The sequence below is a fragment of the Hyalella azteca genome, unplaced genomic scaffold (genome assembly GCF_000764305.2).
Source record: "Hyalella azteca isolate HAZT.00-mixed unplaced genomic scaffold, Hazt_2.0.2 contig3725, whole genome shotgun sequence".
Taxonomy (NCBI): Eukaryota; Metazoa; Arthropoda; class Malacostraca; order Amphipoda; family Hyalellidae; genus Hyalella; species Hyalella azteca.
Genome location: NW_025933965.1, coordinates 343,564 through 355,609, shown reverse-complemented (window position 1 = coordinate 355,609; position 12,046 = coordinate 343,564). Strand labels below are relative to the sequence as shown.

Sequence of the window (12,046 nt, the reverse complement as noted above, 5' to 3'; positions counted from 1 at the left end):
GTACGTCGAAGGAAGATGCGGATTTCATGTCGATTTGGCCAAATCGCATCATTGACTAAATCTTTCTTAAGTTCCTTATAAGAGACACAGATAACCTTAGTCATAAGAAGTCAATAAACTGCCACAGTCAAATTTCTACTGTACTAACTTTATACAAAATTTTAGTATTCGCAATGATAATCGTTATGGACACTAGTGTACCTGTTAACGGTTGATATATAACTCTGTGTTAACTAAACACATCTAGCATTTTGAACGTATGGAGACAGATAAATGCAAATACACAGTTACAGTATAATACAGTAAAACAAAGTAGCCCACGCTGATACAGATTTGTTAAAAATAAAATTAAAGAAAGAAATCAACGTCTATTTATATAACTCAGAGGAATGTTGTTCAAATTGGCGATGCACATTTCGCATTGCATGGGTAATTAATCAAAACCCAATTGACCTCGCAAAATAGAGCGTATCTGTGCAATGTTTGCTCGCGGCTCTTGCTATGTGTGAGATTAAAAAAATTCTGATTGTAAATTTTGAACGTGGTTGAAGTTGAAAAATAAATTTCAAGCAAAAAAATCATAAACCAATTTTAAAAAATAAAAATAAAATTTAAAATACGTTAAATGCATCCTGAAAATTTTAAGACCTCTTATCATGACATTTAGGACTCTATTATGATCTTTATTCAGTGTTTTCTGTTAAATAAGTATATAAGTATATTGTCGTAAATCTTCGTCGGATACGGTTAATATAAAGACCACAACATCGAAAAATACACATGCCTTATAATGACTAATACATCGAAATCTCATGAGGACTAAAACGATCCCTACACTGAGTGAACCTAATCGTGCAAATGCGAGAGGTGCACACAGTTTTCCAACTGACTAACGGCGTTGGTTTTATTTAATATTTTTACTGCTACATTGTCAATAAAGTGGGTTAAATGGACACACATATTCAATTGATAATTACTTTTCTCACTGACGGTAAATTTGATTCAATGTAAACGATACGCGGTTTGGATCATGAATATCGATAGCGATGTTACGAGGAGACGGAATTAGCTGGAGCTCGTAACATTCAGCGATTAGCGGCGAACTCGGTGCCGCAGTGACGGCAGTAGACGGTGCCCTGCTGGCGTAGAGCGCCCGTACCACGCTCCAGCTCACGGACCATCAAACCCTTGCCGCCCTCCGCGTTGTGGACCGACAAAACCTCATTGATTTTTTTTGGGCCTCTAGTGTCCGCAACAAGGTCGTCCATATTGCCATCCACGCTGAGTGAGCGATGACGCAAGTTTCCTCCGTTGAAAAGCAGGTCCAGTTCAGTTTGGCACGCTAAAGAACAATGGAGAGATTTAATTAGTAATTGTCTAACAGAAAGATAGTTTATCATTAAAAGCGCCACTTAAGCCGGAAAGCTGTACTCCACTCTCTAAAAAAAACTGCGAGGTGAATAAAAATTCTTTCTTCGCTACTTTGTGGGTAGAAATCTTACTTATACAGTTACGCAGCAATGAGATCATTCCAACACTGATTGGGGATACTGATTGATGATACTGACCGATTGGGGATACTGATACCACACGAATTAAAAAACACGGGCTGCAAACGAACTCTGTTTTCCAATACACCGGAATTTACTCTAGAGAGATGGTAATGAGACTGATTAATTTATGGTATCTAATGTAAATATCATATTCGTACAAGTGATATGTAGTACAGTTTTTAAGTCTAACAGTAAGAACTTTTTGCATCCTAATCTATATATTGTCATTGTTGTGGATAAGTATTTCAATTATAATATTATAAAATTACCCTTTGTAGGTCACGGTATTAACTACTGAGAAGTAAACAAAGCCTGTTTGGACGTTCTGATCCTTTCATCTCCTTTCATAAGCTTTGTACGCACGAGATCATACAGATATTACGAGCGTGAGTGAAGCTTTCGCAGGTATGTGCGTATGTCGTACCTGTGTCGAGCGTCTGCAGGTTGTATGAACCATCGAAATTGTTGGCACTCTCCATGCTGCTCTCACGCATGGGAGGCAAGTGATTCTCTTTGGAATCATCATCCTGATCCTTGGAAGCAGCAACAGATTGCACGAGGTCCATGCGAGAGTCCAGACTGTAGTGCTTGCCGGACATCAGCATCCCACGGATTCGGCGACGCATTGCTGATGCAGAAATGAGAAGATAACGCGTACCAGTAATTGAATAATGAGCTGACTCTATTCTAACAGGATGTTACGTCGGAATAATTATTGGTTGTAATTTAGTACGATAATGAGGTGCTGTCTCTGACACAATAATCAACGACAATGAACTGTTATTGAAGCATCGGCCTGACGCTCTGGATGTCTCTTATAGATCATCATAATCTTGGAACCTGATAATTGTTGAAATGATTTGGTAAATGCAATTCAAAGCTCGGAAAAACTTTCAAACATGGTTTTGCAGGAGCTACCGTGTAAGTCGAACTAAAAATATTATTGTTATTTATTATTTTACCCTATAGCTACAAAGTCGTACGCTGTTTCCCGAATTTCCAATTAAATAGGTAAATAAATTTCATATGATTATATACGAAGTAATTTTCCAAGGTTTGATTAAATCATTTACATATGAAAAATTTCACTGTAAATGATGGTAAATTATTTCACAGGTATGATTGAACAATTCTTACAATGTTCTTAGATTCATGACTATTATTGCAGGTATCTTGGGAAATAATTGCATGCTAAATTTTTTTTATCAATTTATAATTATACTTACCGAAAAAATGCGTCGTCGAAAAGTTCTGATTTACTTCTCACCTATTCCACGTCGGTCGGAGCCTCTTAGCAGAACGTACAATATCACTAATGACTTGTAAAGCACGCCCACTAGCGAGCAAAAGGAAAACAATGACGATATTACAAGCAAATTAAAGGAATGTTCCAAATAAGAAAACATCAACAACCACCTTTGATCCTATTGCACTCCCAATATGAGCAATGAAGCTATGCTTGAATATGGCATGATAGCATCTGAAAATGATTTCTGATAACAACTCGCTTTATCATCAGTTCATTCATGGCACATTATTTTTCCGCACAATAGTGGTCGTCTGATTATAAATAGTAGTCAGAATTGGCAAGAATCTCATACAAGGTAGACGTGTGCAATAGGAACAAAAAAAATTACAACATTTGAAGCCACATTAAGACAAGAAAGGCAACTTAGCGAGGGATACGGAACTTAAGCGAAAAACATAACATGGATACGAATGATAAATTAAGGCAAGAAAACTTCGCTATTGCAGCTGCTATGAAGACTAAGAAAAATTTGGATCATGCTTTTCACATATACAACTTACAGAAAAATGTGCAAAACTCAAAATGGCTTATACAGTTTTATATCTTTCACAACAATCTTCTAAAAACAGTTGAATTGGTGGTAGCTACATAAAAAAAAAACAGAAATTATGGTGAATGAGTTTTTCTAAAATCGATACTGTGACACACGGATTTTGAGATACGGATGCTGATGCTTACCCCGTCCAGGAGAATCTTTGACGTCTAGTTTGAGCTGCTGGAGCTTCTTAGCAAACTCGTACAACACGTCGTTGTTGTCAAATATGGCCGCAAAGGAGCCGTTGACGATCTTTGGTGACATCGGAGAGTTGGCGAGCAGAAGCGATGTGCCGAAGTTGGGATTCTTGCGAGTCTCTGCCAGCAAATTAATATTCAATGAGCATTGGATGAGTATCCCTTTGGCCTTTTTGTGGGCCATATACTGACGTATTTTGGTTAGACACAACGACGTTTTAGTACTACGTCCACTATTTCGTCGCAGTGTTAAGGAAATTTGAATTTCGAAAGTGACCAACACATCTCACAAATGACTGCAACAGTGTCTTAGTTCAGGTTCCAAGTATCAGACCGATGCCAAAAAATTAACCTCTGGAGCACGAAATGTAAAATATAATAAAAAATGATATAAAAATATGTGATTAACAAATTAATAAAGACCTTTGAGAGGCACGCGTGTCTTGTGCTCGACGGAGGCGGTGCTGGCGAGCACTTCAGACGCCACGTGGCGGATGAAGGACCAGTTCCTGGTGAGGTCTTCCACCGTCGTGTGCGGCGACGTCACAGTGAACCTCAACAGATAGGCAATAAGTTAGAGAATATTTTAAATAATGCTTAAAGGGAATCGCTCTCTTATGTAATTAATGTATTGGTGATAAATTTGAGCCAACTTAGCGTCGGGAGGAACGTTTGGATAGTCAGCCGTATAATGGTCGATATTAAATTTCATTATTACGTAGTCCAAATAAATTCATCGCAGGCGATTACATTAGGTAATTGGTAAATCAGGTAATTACATCATCAGGTGTAATTGGTGATTACAAAGCGCACCTGATCACATAAGTTCCTCTCAAGCTCGCTGGCACGCAGTGCAGTTGCCCTGATGAGTTGAGTTTCTTAAGGAGCTTCTCCGTGAGCTCATTCTCGCCGATCAGACGGAACACCACCATGCCCATGTGCCGCTCGTACGGAATTTCGAAACGTGGATCCGAATGTACAAATGCCTCGAATTTTGCAGCCATGCGCACGCTCTGAAGACAAAAACCGAAGTAAATAATCCTAGAATGATCAGATAATGGCATAAAGACTATCATGATAATTTGAAAATAATTGGTACGAATACGTTGATTTTGTGTCCAAAACAACTGTACAGCCCGGATAAACTAATACAATTATTTTCAAAGAGAATTCCAGCTATCAGGATATTAACACAGCTCATCGCACGACTAATTCGAATTACTTATAATGAACATTATCTTCATTCGATAATTTCAACTTGCATGATTTACAAAAGATATCAACCGACCTCTCGAATATGGCTCTGGAGGCCAACGATTCCATAGTTGCGCAGCACAAACCACACTTTCAGCGCACGGAAGCGCTTGCTCAGCCCGATCTGCCAGTGCTGTGCACAATAAAAATAAATCATTTCGTACCCGGATCATGTTTGTACAAAATATAAAATTAAGAAAGAAGTTAACACTGCACTACGGGAAAGTAGAGCGAATCCATTTCATTCGGCCCGTTTTCGATCGTCGCTGACCCTAAGAAGCAGGTGGAAAGCCGCATGAATCGAAACCAATTTCAGAATCTAAGGTAATTATTTTCATTTCAGTGGACGCTCGAAAACGAAACGATCCTAGCAAACATGTCAGTTTAAATAACATAGAATCTATACCTACATATACCTCGAATTTTTTGTAAGAAATAATGAATATAACAAAGTTATTTCTGCGTCACAGATAGAAGCGTTTAGAATTTACTTGCCATGTAGTCAATAGCGATACCTGCGGACAGAAGAGAAAAGAAAATCAGAATTAAGAAACTAAGAAGAAAAATCGCTTATTAGGATAAGACACACACTTTACACTGTCTTCGTTCATCGTAATTACAGTAAAAAGATTGACAGCTCATCATAATTAATCTCGTTCCAATATACATCACTTGCCAGTCGCAATTTTTGTTTACTGTACTCTACCTCAAAGGTATAACTATCTTGAGTAGGTTCACTTTCTCCAGAACAATTTAATTCTGTAATTTCTGGAATTTAACCATTCTTCAAATTCTAAATAATTGCTCACCGGTATTCTCGTGCTGTAGGTAGATTGGATCTACGTTGAAGGTGCGATGCAATGAACCGCTGTTCTTCACCCTGGCCGTTGAATTGAGAAGTTATTCTCATTGTTTTTTATGGAATCTTTAAATTTTGTGCGTGTGTTTTTTTGCATTCATTGATTTCTACAAATATTAAATATTTAGCTAAGATAAATTAACAACCTGACAATACAACAATCAATAATTGAGTGATTCCCAGTTGCTGACATTAATGTAAAGAGAAACTGTCGAGCAAATCTGATCAGAACTGCAATAAATTGTCCTTCATGCAGACGAAACTGACGTATTAATGGAGAATATTCGTAGTAGACTAGTAGTGAACATTTCGTACGTCAGCAACATATCGTTTGCTTTTAGTGAGGTATTTTGGTATGTTTTACCATATGCACCATAACAAATGGAGGCACTAAAGGATTATTGCTGTCGACTGTGCGTAATACAATATATGTAGAATCTGTACAATACCACATGCCAGCGCTAGACCCCTGTTGATTAGACAATTCGTAGTAAATTCTCTGTCTGTAACATTTAAACATGCAGGTGCCAGAAGCGTATTAGGTAATATTAGTTAAATCCGTTGGTAGTAGATGTACCATCAGAAACGTACCGGTATTAATGTAAGTGACAGGTGAATAACCGGTATTATTGCTGATTTTTGGTAGTTCAGATATCATCAGTAAATTACCGCGTGAATACTTTACCGCGTGAATACACTAAAATTCCTTATTAGTGGAGTCCGCTGGTAACAAAGGTAGTGTTATTTACCACATACAGGTACACGAGAAGTATTAGTGGAGCCCGTGAGTAGTAGAGGTCCCATCTGTTACTCACCACATGCAGGTGCAGTCAAAGTGCACCAGCAGCCACTTGGATGCGTTAAATGCAAAGGATTTTGCGTATTCTACGCCTTTCATGAACGTGCGAAATTCGGGACAAATGAGCGCTGCTCCTGCGTACGCTGCGTCAACGTGCATCCAGATGTTCTCTTTCTCGCCTGCATTAGCAATAAAGCATTAAAAAAATTTTATGCGTATCTCTAATTCATTATGTGCATAATTGCATGCAAGATTGAAGTATTAGATTATTCTAAATGATGGACCCAATTTAAGAAATTCTTATTTAATAAAGTATAAATTCAAAATGAACCATTTATACATCAAAGGAAATAGAAAGATTCAATTTTTAAACATATTTATTAATGTTGAATACGTCCCCCTTGTGCTGCACGGCAAACATCTAAATGGTAGCAAAACTCGTCCCACACACGAGAAAGCATATCTTCTGTTACTGAGTGCACCGTAGCAGAGATACGGTTCTTCAGTTCAACCAGAGTTGCTGGTAGAGGCGGGACGTAAATAGAGCTGCTTATAGAGGCGGGACGTAAACAGAGTTGCTGGTAGAGGCGAGACGTAAACAGATTTCTTGACGTAACCCCATAAGAAATAGTCGCATGGGGTGAGATCAGGTGATCTCGGTGGCCATAAGTGTAGAGCAAGATCTCCATTTCTTATGCGTCCTTCCCGACGCTCACAACGCTACAACGCTACCGTACCGCCGCCTCCGTCGCCGAAGTCAAATTCAGCGTTCGAATAAGCTAAAAAATTTTAATCTTTTCATTTCGATTGGTGTATAAAGGATTCATTTTAAATTTATAATTAAATAAATACGAATATATTAAATTGAGTCTATCATTTAGAATAACCCTGTATAATTCGTTCTGTATAGCGCTGTGCGAGATGAGAATTTACTCCATGATGACAGTTGCTAAATTAATCGAAAATAAACAATTTTAAGCTAATAGATATGAAAGCTGAAAAAAGGAGCAATAAAGTAAATGAATAAACAATTTTTTCAGGAGTATTATTCACCCAATTTACTTACAGATGGGGCCTAGCTCCTCGAGGTTATCGAACGAGCAAGCGCCGGTCGTTCCGAGGGTGGCGCACAGCTTTAAAAAAATGGTTCATTTAGCGATATAATTTACAGCAAACCAAGGCCTCTGCAGAAGAATACTAAAGATTATTAAGATAAAATGTATGCGAAGTGGAAATACTAGGAACAAACAGGATTTTTAGATATATGCAGATCCACTATCGGAAAAATACAACCTTAAAGTCCATATTCTATAAAAGAATTCACTACATCGTGAAAAATCTATAGTCCATTTATTTACTTTATTAAAGCGAACACGTCAGAAAATTTGGCTATCCGGGATCAAAACTAATATACAGAACCAAACCTTGGAATTATTTCGTATTAATTTTTATCAAAGTATAAAATAAATGGAGTCAAAAGTACAGATGTCAGCGGGTGGCAATGGAAGTTCAGTGTCAGGCTAGGGCCAGTTCTCGCGAGAGAAGCAAAGAAAGGAGTTATGGGAGCAATAACTAGGACGTTGCCTCGGCGTTCAACGTCAATGGGTCTTAGAACTTTTCTCTCGTGATAAGGAGGTCTGTACCCCATTTTGTGTTCTTTTCATCAGCCATCGCTGTTGCGTTTTATTATTCAACTAACAAAAACCAAATAGAAGTTTTATTAGTTGGAGTTTATACTATATTTATCACACGAAATAGTAAAAAATTATTACAGTTAAACAACAATATTGAAACTCCGTAAAAATGATTGGACTGACAAAAAGAGTGACCGAGTTTAACGAATTATATTCATTTGAGGTTTATTAATGCTAACGATATCTTTATTGCTAGTATTATTCGTGAATTATGAGATTTCAAAGACAATAGTGGAACATGGCGAGTTTTTAATGATTCTCGAAGAAAGGCGCTTTGTTTATTGATGCTCAATTACCTGAGATCTTCATTTCACAATTTTTTTTCAATGCTCCAAGCAACCCTACTACAAGAATCTTAACCGTGATAGTGCAACATTACATGTTTGACTTTTAAAAACGCGATGAGAATCTTAATGACAATAGTGAAATGGTGCAAGTTTGAATTTTGACAACGCAATAAAAATATTAACTAGCAATGATCAAACGTTAGAAGCTTGACTTTCGACAACACACTGAGAATCTTGACGAGAAATAATGAAACGTTACACATTTGAATTTTGACAGCGCAATGAGAATATTAATGGTCAATAATTAAACGTTACTAGTTTGACTTCTGAGAGAATCTTAACTGACAATAATTACTCGTTACAAGTTTGAATTACGACTCACGAAGAAGGGGATGAGGCCTTTCTCCCTGTCACTGGTGATGGCAGCCGCAAGTTCGTCCCCCCGCATGCTCAGCTTCTCGTCGCTCTCGATGTAGCGCATTTTGACCAGGCCGATAAGACCTGCCTTCTCCACTGACGAGTGGGCCTGGCATGTCGTCTCAATTTCAGGAATTTTGCGTGTCAATCAGTTTCATTTGAGAGGCAATGCATTGCGTTATTTTCAATAAGAAAATTCATATATTGTCCCGAATATGTCTCAAAGGATCATGTCTCGAAGCCTTTGAATTCTAACGAGGCTGTTCTACTCATCGACCGAGTTGGCACCGAGACTGCATTTCAATTAGAACAATTTTTTTTCATTGGCGGTAATTTCGGGCTAACGTATCAAAATGAGTTCGTTGCACTCTCTGATGTTGTCGAAACTTCATTTTCGGTAGCCTGAGGTTGATACGAGCGCAGTTTCAGAGTATTTCAGAGTATGTCAGGGCAGTATCAAAACATGATGCACACCTGGTCTGGGTTTCACACCAGACCAAAAGCGAGACAGCGTCAGAGCCGATGACTAACCTAGAAATATCAGAGCTCCAATAGAACATGAGGCTGACCTGGTCAGAGCAGTAACCCACGAGGCGCGAGTTGATCTCCGCGTCGTCCAGGTCAGGGAAGCGCAGCTGGTGCGTCTGGATCGCCTCCGTACGAGCCGCCAGAAGCGACACGAACGTCGCCTCTGACGCTGTCGTCTGCAACGAACGCATCGCTTACAGTTAGTTCACAAGCGTTTCATCTCCACGAAATAGAGACTGTTTAATTTTGATACTAAACAGTGGTGAGCTTGATTGAGATAAGCACGAGATATATTATTGATAAATGTTATTTGTAGCAATTTGAAATGGTGAATTATTCAATACCTGAATGACTCCGCCTCCATCTCCAGGCGACGAGTGAAGGAACTCCGGTGGCAAGTTGATCATCTTGCCGATCCAGTCCATGACGATCATTTCGAGCTCTGTCACTGCCGGAGAAGATGCCTGCCAACGTATAGTGAACTTTAATTGGCCTCAAGCGCATGAAACTTACTTCCACAACATCACATTGTGAGACTATTTGATCCGATGTAGCTTGGTTCTGTTCAATATTAATATAATAGATATTTTCCATATTATGATGTGTAATATATTACGTGTTTAATGCGTGATGTAATATTGCCATTATAGGTCTACATAAATTCAAATTTAATTTGACTTTAAGTGAGTAAGGCGTCGCTGACCCAAGTGAAGCCGAGGCAGTTGATAGCATCGGCCAGCATGTCGCCCAGCAGTGACGGGTAGGATGTCAGGGCCGGGAAGTACGCGTGCATGTTGGGGCTCTGCCAGTGCGTGACCTGCTCCACAAGAAATGTTGTTAGATGACATGTGTTGGTTAAACTAAGTGAATTAAACGGAGCAGTTACAGTGCTAAGAATAGTTATTAAATGACATAATCAATGGATTCTGATCAGAAATATAGGCACCGAACTTAAAGAACCAAAACTCCATTCCTACAATTTTTATTTAAATCCATTCTTGATGTCGAATGACTAAGATACTTTAACATTATAATAGGTCTAGATATCTAGGTATATTAAAATAAAACACTAACCTATCTATGGATAACGCTAAGTAATGACAGTGATGGTCAAGTGTCGTCGTCATTCGACGGCATGAATGTATTTCAATAAAAAGTGTGTGAAGGTAGACGTATTTATTTAAGTTCGGTGCAGATATCTTATGATTAGAATTCATTGCTTTATAATCGTTCACTAATGAGGCGTTTCAGTGTCTTATGTTTACTCACCCCGGGTATGATGACTCGCTCGATGTCCCTGAAGATGTCATCCCTGTGTAACAATCGTGTCTTCCGCACACTCACCCCAGGCATGATGACTCGCTCGACGTCCCTGAAGATGTCATCCCAAGGCTCCGAGTGCTCGGGAGCCTCGCTAGGGATAAGCTCGCGCATGTACCCCGGCTTGACGTCTGGGAACACGCGTCGCTCGCGGATGTTTTCGAGGTAGTCAGCGATGTATTCCACCATCTCGTAGCCTACAGCGTGACGTAAAAAATTCACTTATGAGAATTAATGTTTATTTTCAGCATTAAGAGGAAGATTGTAATCATGAATTTGAATTATTGGAGTTACATCATGAATTATTCTGGGTGAGAAAGTAGCTATAGAAACAGGAGTAGCTAAATTGTATATAAAAAATACACCTAAGGCCATTTCGGTCGATTTCATGGTTTTTCAGTAAATGTATTTTGATCACTGGTCAACAAAACAACTGTGACAGAAACAAGAGTAGCTAAAATATACTAATTCGAGGGTGATAAAAAAAAAGGAATCTAGTAATGGAAAAGTTCGTTTTGCTCTAGTTTCCATGTTATCACCTGAGGCCATTTCGGTCGATTTCATGGTTTTTCAGTAAATGTATTAACTTCATCTATAAGCATGTTCTTTGTTTCATATGTTTTTCATGAAAATCAACTATTTACCTGTTTGTATGTGACCATATTATGCAATTTAGTGACCTTATTCAATCTAACATGTCAAGAAATATTTCGATATCTGGATTCATACTCTTATTTCTGAGGGTAAATGATATTGGTTTCGCGGAAACGTACTATCACATCAGTGATGAAGTAGCTTACCATTTTTACTTTAAATGTAAGATGAAAGATCAAAGAACAGAACACATCAGATGTGTTGTCTTGATAGTTGTTGACATTAAGTCCTGTTGTGCTAAGTACTACCCGGTTATACTAAGTAGGTACTGTTGCTTTCTATGTGAGCGAGATAGTCAAGCGAGGACGGTTCATTACATACATCAAATGGAAGTGGCCTAAAAAACCACCTTTAGAACCCGGTGTCAAGAATATACTGTAATTCACGAAGCGCAGTAAAATTATCCTTCCCCATCTACATATAAAATTTGTCATGTATCAAAAATTTTGCTGACTCACTCGTTCGAGATGGTAAAGCATTTAAATATTTAATTACACAATTCCCTAAATATAACTTGGGTAAAATCATGGCAGGTGTATATGTGGGTAACAGATATCGGAACTCATATATAGTGGACACTCAGTTTGACAACCTCAATTTTACGAATATATTGAACGCTTTCGTCATGACAAAAATCGGT

General features: G+C 38.4%; 1 protein-coding gene across 4 annotated transcripts in view; it reads right to left on the bottom strand.

Annotated features, from left to right (window-relative positions):
* Positions 1-599: 599 nt before the first annotated feature.
* LOC108677699 (histidine decarboxylase) overlaps positions 600-12,046 on the bottom strand; it is a 28,756-nt gene continuing 17,309 nt past the window's right edge. For 3 of the 4 annotated variants that reach the window (XM_018165965.2, XM_018165966.2, XM_047879749.1), the window contains exons 4-19: positions 10,777-10,949; positions 10,136-10,249; positions 9,777-9,896; positions 9,474-9,608; positions 8,870-9,013; positions 7,573-7,639; positions 6,523-6,685; positions 5,658-5,728; positions 5,344-5,363; positions 4,883-4,981; positions 4,408-4,607; positions 4,018-4,148; positions 3,541-3,714; positions 2,821-2,889; positions 1,978-2,181; positions 600-1,342 (exon numbers count right to left, since the gene is read on the bottom strand). In XM_018165965.2, the coding sequence (XP_018021454.1) occupies positions 1,086-1,342; positions 1,978-2,181; positions 2,821-2,889; positions 3,541-3,714; positions 4,018-4,148; positions 4,408-4,607; positions 4,883-4,981; positions 5,344-5,363; positions 5,658-5,728; positions 6,523-6,685; positions 7,573-7,639; positions 8,870-9,013; positions 9,474-9,608; positions 9,777-9,896; positions 10,136-10,249; positions 10,777-10,949 (2,141 nt within the window). In that variant the 3' untranslated portion in view covers positions 600-1,085. The remainder of the gene's footprint in view (positions 1,343-1,977; positions 2,182-2,820; positions 2,890-3,540; positions 3,715-4,017; positions 4,149-4,407; positions 4,608-4,882; positions 4,982-5,343; positions 5,364-5,657; positions 5,729-6,522; positions 6,686-7,572; positions 7,640-8,869; positions 9,014-9,473; positions 9,609-9,776; positions 9,897-10,135; positions 10,250-10,776; positions 10,950-12,046) is intronic. The other variant, XM_047879750.1, reaches the window with a different exon arrangement.